The 13,905-nt window shown below is 47.8% G+C and overlaps 1 protein-coding gene across 7 annotated transcripts in view; it reads left to right on the top strand.

Moving 5' to 3' along the window:
- SETD3 (SET domain containing 3, actin histidine methyltransferase) overlaps positions 1-13,677 on the top strand; it is an 80,850-nt gene extending 67,173 nt beyond the window's left edge. For all 7 annotated transcript variants that reach the window (XM_047736731.1, XM_047736730.1, XM_047736735.1 and 4 more), the window contains 5 exons: positions 2,576-2,650; positions 3,670-3,836; positions 4,779-4,864; positions 11,051-11,211; positions 12,334-13,677. In XM_047736731.1, the coding sequence (XP_047592687.1) occupies positions 2,576-2,650; positions 3,670-3,836; positions 4,779-4,864; positions 11,051-11,211; positions 12,334-12,765 (921 nt within the window). In that variant the 3' untranslated portion in view covers positions 12,766-13,677. The remainder of the gene's footprint in view (positions 1-2,575; positions 2,651-3,669; positions 3,837-4,778; positions 4,865-11,050; positions 11,212-12,333) is intronic.
- The last annotated feature ends 228 nt before the right edge of the window (positions 13,678-13,905 follow it).

Below are 13,905 nucleotides of genomic sequence, written 5' to 3'. Positions count from 1 at the left end.
ATAGGCAGAGAGGCAAGCAGAGAGAGAGGAGGAAGCAGGCTCCTTGCCGAGCAGAGAGCCTGATGCGGGGCTTGATCCCAGGACCCTGGGATCATGACCCGAGCCGAAGGCAGAGGCTTTAACCCACTGAGCCACCCAGGCGCCCCTTTCAGGGTCTTTCTAGTTGAGTATTAAAACATCCAAAACATTTAGGTTTATATAAGACTTCCAGTCTCAAAGTGAAAGCCCAGGTTTTTTTTTTTTTTTTTTTTAAGATTTTATTTATTTATTTGACAGAGAGAAATCACAAGTAAGCAGAGAGGCAGGCAGAGAGAGAGGAGGAAGCAGGCTCCCTGCTGAGCAGAAAGCCTGATGCGGGGCTCGAACCCAGGACCTGGGATCATGACCTGAGCCGAAGGCAGCGGCTTAACCCACTGAGCCACCCAGGCGCCCCAAAAGCCCAGGTTTTTATAAGTAGCAGACAGGGCTCCCTGCTCAGCCTGTCCCCGTTATACTCCCAACACACACAGGTCTGAGACCCTGTGCTTCCTCACATGCCAGCACATGCCCACCTCAGGGCCTTTGCACGGGTTGTTTCTGCTGCCTGAAACACTTACTCCTCTGATATCCACAAGACCACTCACAGAATTCCTCCAGGCAGGCTGCCCTGGGTGCCCTGTATAACATCGCCATGCCTCCCCTTCTGTGAGCCTACCTTCCCGACCTGTTGTCTGTCTCCTATGTTTCTTCCTATTTTTTTTTTTTTTGTTTGTTTGTTTGTTTCATGTTGGCCCTTCCCTGTCCCTCCTGCTTCCCTGACTGTGCTCCTGCTGTCTGCTGCTCCTGCCAGGTCCCGTGTAAAAACACGCTGCAGCTGCAGACTTTCAGGGCTGGGAGTTCATGGGCAGATCCTATTCCATCCTTATTATCAGAATCATGTTTTGAGTGATTTTGACAGTGGGCAGGATCTTCACAGAGCTGATGTTATCAAGTGTCGTAACTGTGCTGTGAGTGAAGACGTGCTGGATACCTGGCTGCGTTCATTTGTCGTGGCTTTTGTGTTTCTGTTGGTTTGCAGAGCAGAAGCGTGAGGGATTTCTACGGATGCAGTTCTGGGACTGTTAGTTCTGGGGATACTGGCTTTAAGGATGATCGTCACATGGCCCTCCCTCCTAAAAATGCCATGCCCTGGACTCAGAAGTAATTTTTTGGATCCAAGCTGTTGATACCTTTATTAGCAAGTAGCACTTGTAATGGTCTGGAATGTTGATTCTTCAGGACAGAATGAGGAGGTCAGAGTAATTCATGAACAGTGGTTTCAGACAATCTAAGAGATTGGGGGGCTGCTCTGAAGGGCAGATGTCTAAGAAGGAGCTTTTAACGTAAATCGGGGATCCTGTTCCTGACCCTGGTGGTTCACGCATCAAGTAAATATTATCAAAGAGTTTCAGGTGTCGGGTACGGAGTCCTCAGCCCTGGGGACAGACGTGGCAAGGGAGCTCCAGGTTTGGCTGGTGGGGCAGGTGTTGGGTGAGAGGGGTGACAGCACAGGGGCTCTGGGAGTGCAGGGTGGTTGGGTAGGGTGAGGGCAGGTACCCCTAAAGAAGCCAAGACTCAGGCAAAACAGGTGCGAAAGGTAGTTCCGGGCATGAGGGAGCTGGAGCAGAGGCCGGCGTAGTGGGTGATAGTAGGTCATGAGGCCGAAGGGAGACGTGGGCCACCTCCTCCTTGGCCATGCTCAAGAATTTGGATTTTTTCCTGTGGGTAGAGTGGAGGCCCCTGAAAGGTTTTAAGTAGGAAGTCAACACTGTCGTGTTGCTAGAGATGCAGGAGGGACAGTGAGGAGCTTGAAGGTAGTTGGAATGCTTTTGCAGATGGTAAGGACCTCGGCCATGCAGGGGAATGACAAGGAAGGAAAGAACCCAAAGGATAATTTGGGAGTTCAGGTGCTGACCAGTAGTGGCACCAGGAATACCTTTGTGCCTTATGTGTCAAGATACGGACTCGCCTGGCTGCTCAGGACAGGAGAGGTGGGGGAGAGATGCAGCTTCTGGTGTAGGGAGCAGGTTTGGGGCAGCGGGCTTAGAGATGCTAAGAACATAGCACACAGCTGGGAGTGCTTATCTGAAAGTTTCAATTTCTCTAATTTCAGGGTAAAATATGTACGTAATCTAGAAGTAGGCTTTTCTTTTTCCCTGATCCTTTATCCAGCGGAAGACACACTGTCGTTTCTTGGTGGCCACATGTGGGAGAAACATTTGCGAGTCAGCTAGCGTTCTCCAGGAGACCTCGCTTCCGTCTGCGGGGCTTGCTTTGTGACAAGTGACTGTGCTCGCTGGAGGCCAGTGAGTGATAGTCTACACACCGCATTCTCCTAAGAGTGAGCCCTTACTCAAGGTGTGGAATCTTGTATAAGAATCTCTGGTATAAACAGGATTAATGAAAATAACCAAGCAGTTTTCTAGCAGTTTAGTAAGGCATTGCGGGGTGCGGTACGTTTGGTTATCTTTTATCTTCTAACTGCCGACAAAGACCCTCAGGAGTGAGGGGACCGCAGACCACGGTGCTCACAGCTGTCCCCCTCTCCCCTGCCTAGATCACCACCGGCTACAACCTGGAAGATGACCGCTGTGAGTGTGTCGCCCTGCGGGACTTCCGGGCGGGAGAGCAGGTAGGTGGCAGAAGGTGGGCTGGCCAGTGGGCACAGGGTTAATAATGCGTTGATTGGCTTGAGAGGGTGTTAAGTCAGACCGAAAAAAATGGGGGGTATATGTATTTAGGACTGCTTAGGGAATACATCTTGTGACCTAAAGTTATAAGAAATGTACTGTGCTTTGGGTCCACAAAGAAAAAAAATGGGAACACATGTATTTGCACAGTTGACCTAACATTTGTGATCCTGTCAACTGAAAATAAACTTTGTGTTATGACAGTAGAACAGTTTTCAATTACATAAGCTGCGGTGTTCTCTCTGTTGATTAGAACCTTGTTTATTTATAAAGAGTCTGTTTATGTCGACGGCAAAAACAAGGGGACGGAGCCGTGGGTCGGGTACTCCACTTTAATCTGTGGATTTTTCTCCCCTAACCTGGGTGGGGGCAGGGCCAAGCCTTTCCGTACGTTTGAAAACGCGCATCTTTGAATGCTTGCTTTCTGCCTGTTGGGCTCCTGACCAAGCAGTTAATCCCAAAAAGCGGAACTGACGTCGACCGAGTCAGAACGAACGATTATCTTCTGACAAGGTGCTGACAGGCTCTTCCTGCAGAGGAGTTAGAGGCCCTCCTGCTAGGTGCCACAGCGTCCGATGGACGTTGTCTGAGACCTCGTTCCAGAAGAGACCCCTGTATTAGAAGGAGGGGGGAGCCGTCGCGAACTGTCAGGTGCAGCCGTCAGGAACTAGTCTCGCTGTCCCGGGGACGGGGGCGGGGGCAGGGAGCGCCGCGGCCCGGGCTCCTCTGGGAGGCAGCCTGGTGCCCGCGGGGACGGGAGTAGACGCCCCCTGTCACCCGACTCAGGCCGGGCCGCGGAGGGTTGCGGGACCGCAGGAGAGGCGCAGTCGCTGCAGGGCTGTCGTGTGTCCCTAGTGGGAAGGCCAGTTGAAGTAGGGAACTGATCCGTCGCCCTACTCTGTGTCGAGAATGATGTTAAATTTCTCTTATATCCCTTTATTTTTTCTTTACCGCATCTCAGATTTACATTTTTTATGGCACTCGGTCAAATGCAGAGTTTGTGATCCACAGTGGTTTTTTCTTTGACAATAATTCACACGACAGAGTGAAAATAAAGCTGGGAGTGAGTAAGAGTGACCGGCTGTATGCCATGAAGGCCGAGGTCCTGGCCCGCGCCGGCATCCCCACGTACGTATGAAAATGCTCACCTCTTCCCTATTGTGTTCCTTGAAGTGTTTCCGGTTGCATAGTGTTTGGTTGGTGTGTTAACACAACTTCTCCAGAGTGGTTTGTCTCCGTGTCTTCGTCCCTGCTACACAGCACGTTTAGCCAGAGGCGCCGGGAGACTTAGCAGCGTTTTGAGAGAAAGCTCATGGTGTCGCTGGGAGCACTCACGGCCTGTTCCAGGGGACGCGGCCTGAGCTCCTTGTTCAGTTAAATAAATACTGTGGATCATTAGTGTCTTTCACCTTGAAAAGGTTAATGACCTGGATCAATTCGTTTCATTTAATTCTTTGCCACCATTAGTTTCTGTAATGAAGTCATGATCCCCAGGGATTTCAAGAATTTCTGGCTAAATTCTTGAGGATTTTCTTGCATTTGAGGTGCAAAATGATAAGACAAGAATTATGATTTATTAGTTCTCCAGGGAATCGAGGAACCATTCTTAATGAAAATGGATTATCCAGACCTTTTTTTATTGAACTTGTCAATATTTGATTAATGATTAAAATGTGAACTCAACATAACTTATTGCTAACATCTTTAAGAACCACGGGCACTTAAGTCTGTGAGTGTGTCGTGTGCGCCAGAGGCGAGGGCTGGCGGAGATGGCCCCGCCGTCCCCCGCGGGAGCCTGCCCTGTGTGCTTCCCGGGCAGCCAGGGCGGTACTGCGTGTGGTTCCGGCGCGGGGCCAGGCTGGGTCGCACGGTCAGCGCCCCTTGAGGGTGACCGGCCTGTTTCTTGGTTTGTCTGTCTCTCTCGTTTCCCTTTTGTTCATGTGTCTTGTGTCTTCAGTTCCATGTGCGAGGGAGATCAGGCGGTGCGAGTGTGGAATGACGGGCTCTCGCTTGCGGGAGCAGGGCCCAGGTGCGCAGGTGGGGGACTAACGCGGCTCCTGCCCTTGCCAGGTCCAGTGTGTTTGCGCTGCACCGCACCGAGCCGCCGGTCTCCGCCCAGCTGCTGGCTTTTCTCCGCGTATTCTGCATGACCGAAGGTAAATGACGTCGGTCGGGGGCGGGGAGATGTTGACTTTTAAAAAAATTCATGAAGTGTAAATCGTAGATTCAGATTAAAGATACACGTGTTAAACTAGAGCGCTTTTTGGAGAGAGGGGAGGATGGCACCGTTGCCGGAGTGGATCTGTTGGACTCTGGAAACGTTTTATTCAATCCTTGATGCGTTGGCAAAATTCATTTGTCATAAACAACGGATTCTCTATTGCGTTGGAAGAAAACTTAAAACATCCGGGATCGCCTGACTGCATGAAAAACTGTGTCTGTGGACGGGAGTCTCTCTCTCACGGTGCGCTGACATCTGTGAGTGCCCCGGATGTCGTGGGGTCAGTGTGGTGTACGGGGGCCACAGGACTTCACTAGGCAACCGGCTCTGCTTTCCACATCCGAAACTGCCAGCGAGCTTTTTACAGTCAGGCATCCTGTCAGAGTCATTAACGCCGCAAACAGAGTCTGTTTCCATCACAAAATGTTCTTGTCTGCAGCCTCTGATTTCGGGTACAGAAAGTGTTAAATCTATGTATTGAGCCTCTACTTTTATGTTTGCTTAAGACGAGCCATTTGGGGTTTCTTATACTGAGATTTGACCTCTCGTGGTTGTGTTTTCCTTTTCTGTCTGAAAATTTACTCCCCCCTCCCACAAATCCCATGGTCCTGAGGTTTCACTTCTACTTTTTCTAAGTTCTTATTTAAATTCCAATTAGTTAACACACAGTGTACAACGTACAACATGGTGGTTCCCCTGTATGCGTGTGCCGATCACAGGTGCACTCCTTGATCCCCATCACCGATTTCCCGTCTCCCCCGCACCCCCCACTTCCTTTCTGGTAACCAGCACTGTGTTCTGTAGAGTTAAGAGTCTGTTTCTTGGTTTATCTGTTTCTCTTGTTTCCCTCTTGCCCATTTGTCTTGTTTCTTAAGTTCCACCTGCGAGTGAGATCATATTGTATTTGTCTTTCTCTGACTGACTTATCTCACTTAGCATTATACTTTTTAGCTCTGTCCACGTTGTTGCAAATGGCAAGATTTCATTCTTTTTGATGGCTGAGTAATATTCCACGGTGTATATATACCACAGTTTCTTTATCCATTCATCAGGCTGTGGACATTTGGGCTCTCTCCATAGTTTGGCTGTTGTAGATAATGCTGCTGTATACATTGGGGCGCCCATATCCCTTTGAATTAGTATTTCTGTATTGTTTGGGTAGATACCTAGTAGTGCAGTTGCTGGGTCATAGGGTAGTTCTAGTTTCAACTTTTTGAGGGACTTCTATACTGTTTTCCACAGTGGCTGCACCAACTTGTGTTCCCACCAACAGTGCACAAGGGTTCCCCTTTCTCCACATCCTCACCGACACACGTTGTTTCTTGTGTTGTTGGTTTTAGCCGTTCTGACAGGTGTGAGGTGGTATCTCATTGTGGTTTTGATTTGCATTTCCCTGATGGTGAGTGATGTTGAACATCTTTCCATGTGTTTGTTGGCCATTTGCATGCATGTCTTCTTTGGAAAAATGTCTATTCATGTCTTCTACCCATTTTTTTTTTTAATTTTTTATTTATTTATTTTTTCTACCCATTTTTAAACTGGAATATTTATTTTTTGGGTGTTGAGTTCTTTATATATTTTGGATACTAACCCTTTACCAGATATGTCCTTTGGAAATATCTTTCTCCATTCGTTAGGTTGCCTTTTACTTTTGTTGACTGTTTCCCTTGCTCTCCAGAAGATTTTTATTTTGATGAAGTCCCTATAGTTCATTTCTGCTTTTGTGTCCTATAGTTCATTTCTGCTTTTGTGTCCCTTGCCTCAGAAGTTGGTATGGTTGACGTCAAAGACGTTGCTGCCTGTGTTCTTCTCTAGGATTTTAATGGTTTCCTGCCTCACATTTGGGTCTGTGATCCATTTTGAGTTTACTTTTGTGTGTGCTGTAAGAAGGTGGTCCACTTTCATTCATGCTGTCCAGTTTTCCCAGCAACATTTGTTGAAGAAACTGTCTTTTAACGTTGAATATTCTTTCTTGCTTGGTCAAAGATTAATTGACCATGTAGTTGTGGGTTCATTTCTGGGTTTTCTGTTCTGTTCCATTGATCTTTGTGTCTGTTTTTATGCCAGTGCCGTGCTGTTTTGATTACTGCGGTTTTGTAGTATAACTTGAAGTCCACAGTTGTGATGCCTCCAGCTTTGTCTTTTCCATGATTGCTTTGGCTATCCGGGTCTTTTGTAGTTCCAAACACATTGCAGGGTTGTGTGTGCTAGCTCTTGTGAAAGATGCTGCTGGCCTTTTGATAGGGACGGCACTAAACGTATGGATTGCTGTGGGTAGTATGCACACTTTAACAGTATTTGTCTTCCCAGTCCACGGACATGGGTTGTCCTTGCATTTCTTGGCATCTTCCTCAGTTTCTTTCGTACGTGTTCACTGTTTTCTGAGTACTGATCATTTGCGTCTTTGGCTAGGTTTCTTCCTAAGTATCTTACTGTCTTCGGCGCGGTTGTAAATGGGATTGATTGCTTAATTTCTCTTTCTGTTGCTTCATTATTGGTGTATGGAAACGCAGCAGATTTTTGTATGTTGATTTTGTATCCTGCAACTTCACTGAAATCGCTTACCAGTTCTAGCAATGTTTTGGGTTTTCTATATATAGTATCATGTCTTCTGCTAATAGTAAAAGTTTTACATCTTCTTTGCTGGTTTGGATGCTTTTTATTTCTTTTTGTTGTGTGATTGCTGTGGCTAGAACTTCAGGACTATGTTAAATAACAGTGGGGAGAGTGGACATCTCTGTCTTGTTTCTGACCACACAGGAGAACCCCTCAGTGTCTCCCCATTGAGGGTGATGTTAGGTGTGGGTCTTCCATGTACGGCCTTTGTGAAGCTGAGGTTTGCTCCCTCTAAACCCTTGTTGAGGGATTGTTACGGTGAAAGGATGCTGTGCTTTGTCACATGCTTCTTCTGCATCTGGTGAGAGGATCAGATGGTTCGTACCCTTTCTTTTATTAATGTGGCGTATCACGTTGATTGATTTGTGAATATTGAACCACCCTTGCAGCCCAGGAATAAATCCCAGTTGATCATGGTGAATGATTCTTTTAATGTACTGTTGGATTCGATCTGCTGGTATTTTATTGAGAATTTTTGCCTCCATGTTCATCAGGGATACTGGTCTGTCGTTCTCTTTTTCTGTGGTGTCTTTATTAGGGTAATGCCAGCCTCATAGAATGAATTTGGAAGCTTTCCTTCTTTTTATATTTTTTTGATAGTCTGAGAGTAAGTATTAACTCTTCTTTATATATTTGGTAGAACTCGCCTGTGAGGCCATCTGGCTCTGGACTTCTGTTTTTTGGGAGACTTTTGATGACTGATTCAATTTCTTTGCTGGTAATTGGTCTCTTCAGTTTTCTATTTCTTCCTGTTTCAGTTTTGGTAGTGTCTTTCAGTTATATGTGTCTAGGAACTTATCCATTTCTTCCAAATTGTCCAATTTGTTGGCCTGTAATTTTTCATAATCTCTTAAGAGTGTTTGTATTTCTTTTTTTTTTTTCTTTTTTTTTTTTTTTTAAGAGTGTTTGTATTTCTGTGGCGGTGGTTACATCTCTCTCGTTCGTGATTTTACTTGCTTGGGTCCTTTTTCTGTTCGGTAAGTCTGGCTAGAGGTTTAGAGGTTTTATTAATTTTTTCCAAACAACCAGCTCCTGGTTTCATTGATCTGTTCTATTGTCTTCTGTTTTTGTTTTGTTTCTATATCATTTATTTCTGCTCTGATCTTTATTATCCCCTTCCCTGAGGTTTCACTTGTGATTGTGTGTGTGTGTGTGTGTGTGTGTGTGCGCGTTTGCTCTTATAAACTAACTTAAATCCTATGCAAACCAGATTGGGTAGGAAGAAGTGAGCAAGTGAGTTACCGTCTGACCGAACAGACAGTCACTCCTCCGAAGGAAGCTGCCCTAGCGGCCGGGAAAGGATTGGTCTGCAAACGGATTGGTCTGCAGAGGCAAACTGTGGCCTGTGGCGGGGAGTCTGCTGGGCTCTGTGGTCCTTGGCCCCCTGTCCTCATGTCTGGATGCAGGAGAAATGCTGGCCAGTCCAGGGTTTGACATCAGGGTGGTGGTGGTGGAGACCATCCCCAGACACAGGCAGCGCAGACGCCGACTACAGAGCCCACGGAGCGGCGAGATGGCACTTGTCCCTTCTGAGCGGCCCCATTGCCGGAGACTTACTGCCCCTCAAGTTAGAGCTTCCGGTGGGTGTGTACTTTGGGGTCCCTCGATTCGGTTTAGCGAACCCGAGTCAGGGGTGTCCTGTGGGCTCTTCTTGCATTCGAGGCAAGGTAGAAAATTGAAGGTCACAGTTCACATCCTGGAGGAGTTTAGAGCTAAGAGAGATGACCGTGATACTCGTCCCTGTCGTTTGTGATGGTGCTCAGCGTGCTGCAGACTTCACGTTCGTTCCTGTCAGGCTTGTGGGGCGTGACTGATGCAGGAAGTCTGGTTCGCAGAGCAGGAGTGACCTGGCTCTCAGCTAGCAGGTGGAGGCCCCACTCTGGGACCTGGCGCTGCTCACCCAGAGCCTATGTCCCAGGCATCCCATGTGGCTCCTGCTGGTTTACAAAGAACAGGATCCGTGGAAGAGATCCTGGTACTCCGGGGGTCTAGACGAACCAGCGTTTGACACGGAGCCAGGCTGAGGAGCGAGGGCACCGCACACTCTCTGGGGTGACCACACGAGCGCTCCTGTGGTGCTGGGCGAAGGCGCAGAGCCCCCGTGGGGACAGAGAGGATCTGTCAGGGCTTTGTTAGCTGCAAGCAAGCACGAAGCCTCCGGTCACATGGTGACGCGACCTCACGTCCCCCTGTGGGGTTTCATGTCCCCAGTAGAGTGAATGAGCCCAGTTTCACTGTTAAAAGTAGCAGAGAGAGAAGGCTCTGCTCCTGCCCCTTAGTTTTCCAGTGCTGAGGGCAGCACCTGGGTGGGCTTAGGAAGAAAACAAAACCTGTGACCTTGGTGAGGGGCCTTCTGAAAAGAACTCTCTACCACTGAGGAAGCATGTTTAAAATTTTCAGGGCTTTATATAAACTAGGATCCAAAATATAAAACCCCTGAATTTTATCATGATCTTCTGCTAACAAATGCCACTTAATAAATCTCCTTTTTGAACATTAGATTAACTTATTTTTTTCCTTAAGAAACAAACGGCTGGAACCCTTGTAGGTCTGCTCATTGTCTTTCGTGTCTCTTTAGTCATAGAAAGACAATTCGTCATGTCAAGACAATTGATGTATTCTTCTTTGAATTCCTCTAATACTAATAAAAGTTTGGTTTGCTGGCACCACATTCTTCAGTTTGAATTGTAAATAGTGACAGCTGTGGGGCATCGTGCTCGGAAAGGGATAGTGTCTCATAATTACATAAGGAGTCAGGGCGGATTTCCTGAGCATGAACAGGATCGGCATGTTTGGGTCTCGAAGATAATGTGCCGGGAGCGGAAGTGCTCCGAGCGCTTGCTCAGTCCTTTCCTCTTCTTAAATATGTTTCAAGGTAATTGAGATGTTCACTGGTGTTTATTTGTAATTTCTGTTTAAATTCCTGACAAGTGAGGGATAGAGGTGCATTTTTCATTAAGGTTTTTCTAGTCCATTTTCTTATTTCTTTGAGTTTGTGGTTTATGTGTTGTAAGAGGAGATAAAGAGCTTTGTCGTGTCCCCTGCTGCCGTGAGCACCAGTCTGATTTAAATTTAGAAGGGTCACTGGATCGCGGTGCTGTCACCTGTTCGTACTGTGTACATTGTGCACTGGGACGTGTGTCTGACCCCGCTGGTGTGACTGAGCGCGTGGTGTGCGAGCCCGCTGTGGTCAGAATAGGGGATGTGTCCCTGTAGACTGTCCTTAAAATGTATCTTATGAAACTGTCTAAAAGCTCTCAGTGTCCCTCATAAAGGCGACAAGGGATGGAGGGCCGCGCCAAGGCGTGGTCGGGACCCCGACTCAGGCAAGCTGGGCCTGACTTTCTCTGGAGAGCCTGCGATGGCCGGGCCTGTCGATCCGGGGGAGCTTTTCGCCGCAGGAGGGTGACGTCGCTGGGGAAGATCTTTTCCAAGGTGGGCTGCTTGTGAAAATGAGAAGCCGTGCTGTTTCCTCCCTCACAGATGGCTGTTTGTATTTCTGCAGAAGAATTGAAGGAACATTTGCTGGGAGATAATGCTCTTGACAGAATCTTCACTTTGGGTAATTCTGAATATCCTGTTAGCTGGGACAATGAGGTCAGACTTTGGACATTTCTTGAAGATCGAGCCTCGCTTCTTTTAAAAACATACAAAACAACTATTGAGGTAATTCGATGGCTTCAATGAGGATTTGAGCTTTGGCATGTTTTCGGGGATTTTTAAGAAGAGATTCCGTCCTAAATGTAACTGGCTTTTGTGAGCAAAATCGTTGTATATCTGACATTTTTCATTCAACTTAATTAATATTTTCCTACTTAACAGATTTATACTTGACCAAAAGAATTCTATTGAGGTGTTGTTGGCTAGGAGGAGAATCTTAAAAATGATTCAACACTTCTCTGGAATTTTGAGTTTTCTTTTGTGCTTTCCAGGTTTACCATTGCACCACTAACTGTACACATTCCTCCTTCCTTCATTCATTCATTCAGCCCATCACCGAGCCCTGGGGCTGGCATTGCATGAGACAGACAATGGAACCATTTTTATTTTTATTTTTTATTATTATTATTTTTAATGATTTTATTTATTGATTTGACAGAGAGAGATCACAAGTAGGCAGAGAGGCAGGCAGAGAGAGAGGAGGAAGCAGGCTCCCTGCTGAGCAGAGAGCCCGACGTGGGGCTTGATCCCAGGACCCTGAGATCATGACCCGAGGCGAAGGCAGAGGCTTAACCCGCTGAGCCACCCAGGCGCCCCGTTTGGAACCATTTTTAAATAAGCCAAGTTCCTTGTCAGATGTGGTGGGACCCCTTTTGATTTAGGCTCACTGTTTTGGTTTTATGATCACTTTCTTGGGGTGTAATTTAAATACAACGCAACGTATGCTTCTAAAGTGTACAATTTTTTTTTTTTAAAGATTTTATTTATTTATTTGACAGACAGAAATCACAAGTAGGTAGAGAGGCAGGCAGAGAGAGAGAGGGAGAAGCAGGCTTCCCGCCGAGCAGAGAGCCCGATGCGGGGCTCGATCCCAGGACCCTGGGATCATGACCTGAGCCGAAGGCAGAGGCTTTAACCCACTGAGCCACCCAGGCGCCCCTAAAGTGTACAATTTGATATAAGCACGTAGTCCTGCAGCCACCGTCATGGTCAAGTTCTAGAACCTTCTGTCACCCCTTGCATTTCCCTCGTGTCCCCGTCCCTGGCAACAACTGATCTGCCTTCTGTCGCTGTGCTTTTGCTGATTTAGGCTTCTTATAATTAATTTTGCTCATTTTCATTTCCCAGGAAGACAAATCCTTCCTGAAAGACCACGACCTTTCTGTTCGTGCAACAATGGCCATCAAGCTGCGCTTAGGAGAAAAGGAGATTTTGGAAAAAGCGGTGAAGAGCGCAGCTGCAAACCGGGAGCACTACCGCAAGCAGATGCAGGCGGGGGCCGCACTGCCCCGGTGTGAGGAGAGCGGCGCGGCGGGCGCCAGGCTGCCCCTGGCCTTGCGGAACCTGGAGGAGGAGGCCGGCGTGCAGGAGGCCCTCACCCTCACGGAGGCCGTCAGCAGGGCGAAGGCCGTGGAGAACGGGCTCGTGAATGGCGAAAACTCTATCCCCAACGGGACCAGGTCAGAAAAGGAAAGTTTAAGTCAGGAGGAAAGTAAAAGAGCGACGGAAGGCACCAAAGAATGTTCTTCGGACAGCATGGCGGGCGGGAGCGCGCTGTAGCCCGGAGGGCGCGCCATCGGCGGGGAGTGCGGTTGAGCAGAAGTTCACGAACCGTCCTTATACTTGCTGTGTTTTCTTGTTCACTTTCTTCTTTCTGCAGAGAGGAAAAGAGGTTTTTGCTGCTTTATATAAAAATGATTTTTTTTTTAAGTTATTTAAAAGAAATCTAGCTTCCCTCTTTAAGATTGCCATCTTGCTTCTGGGCAAAACAGGTTATCAAGCCACCACAGGTGCTTTGGAAGATTCTGTAGACCCATTGTGGGCAAATGTGTTTTCTTCCTGGGGAAGAATGTTCTGCTGTCAGCTGTGCTTTTGTGGGCCTGTCATCCTGACAACCGAGAGAGCCGCTCTGCCTCCTGCCGGCAGGACTGGGTGGCCGCGCTCCGGGGGCTCGGCGGGGGCGGGGCGGCGGGGTGGTTGCACAGCACAGAACGGCCTTGGGGTTTGGCAACTTGAGGGTTGGGGCAAAACCTTCCCCCCCCCTAAAAAAATAACACCCTGGTACTGAAAGAAAAGTGAAGGTGGCAACCTTATTTTTAATAGTTTTAAATGTTGATGATAATCCTAATTATATAAAGACACACACACACACACACACACATCTAGTGATTTCTAAAGATTCATCTACCTTTTGTGTTTTGTTTTACTGTGTTAAGAACTCGTCCTTCCTCCTTGAATCACAGTAGGACATGCATCATTCTAATTTTCAGTGTTGACTCTGATTTTAAGGTGTTGTGTTTGATTTCCCACGTCGTCCTGGAGCGGCTGCGGACGGCGGCCGCCCCCAGCTCGCCGTGGCGGTGTTCGAAGTGAGGCGGCTCCCTGGCTTTTCTGGTTTTCACAACAAGCTAGAGATTTTCAAAGCTACACTTTTGAGTAAAAAGCCTTATTAAAAGGAAAACATGATTAATATTTTCTGTCTATTCCTTTTCTTTAAGTGAGGACAGGGCCTTTGAACTGAGCCGTGATGCAGACGTCCTGCTTGCTCGGAGCAGGCTGGAGCCGGTGTGAATGCGGCCTACGGCCCGAGCTGTGCCTGCCCTGGGGAGGCAGAGGTGCGGGATGGGCCTGAGGTCGCAGCTCCCCGGCCTGCAGGGGGCTGCCTGGGGAGGGCCTGGCGGCAGCAGGCACACACCAGCA

This window comes from Lutra lutra, chromosome 7 (assembly GCF_902655055.1).
Source record: "Lutra lutra chromosome 7, mLutLut1.2, whole genome shotgun sequence".
Taxonomy (NCBI): Eukaryota; Metazoa; Chordata; class Mammalia; order Carnivora; family Mustelidae; genus Lutra; species Lutra lutra.
Note: the sequence above shows the minus strand (reverse complement) of the source record. Positions and strands in the feature narration are given on the sequence as shown.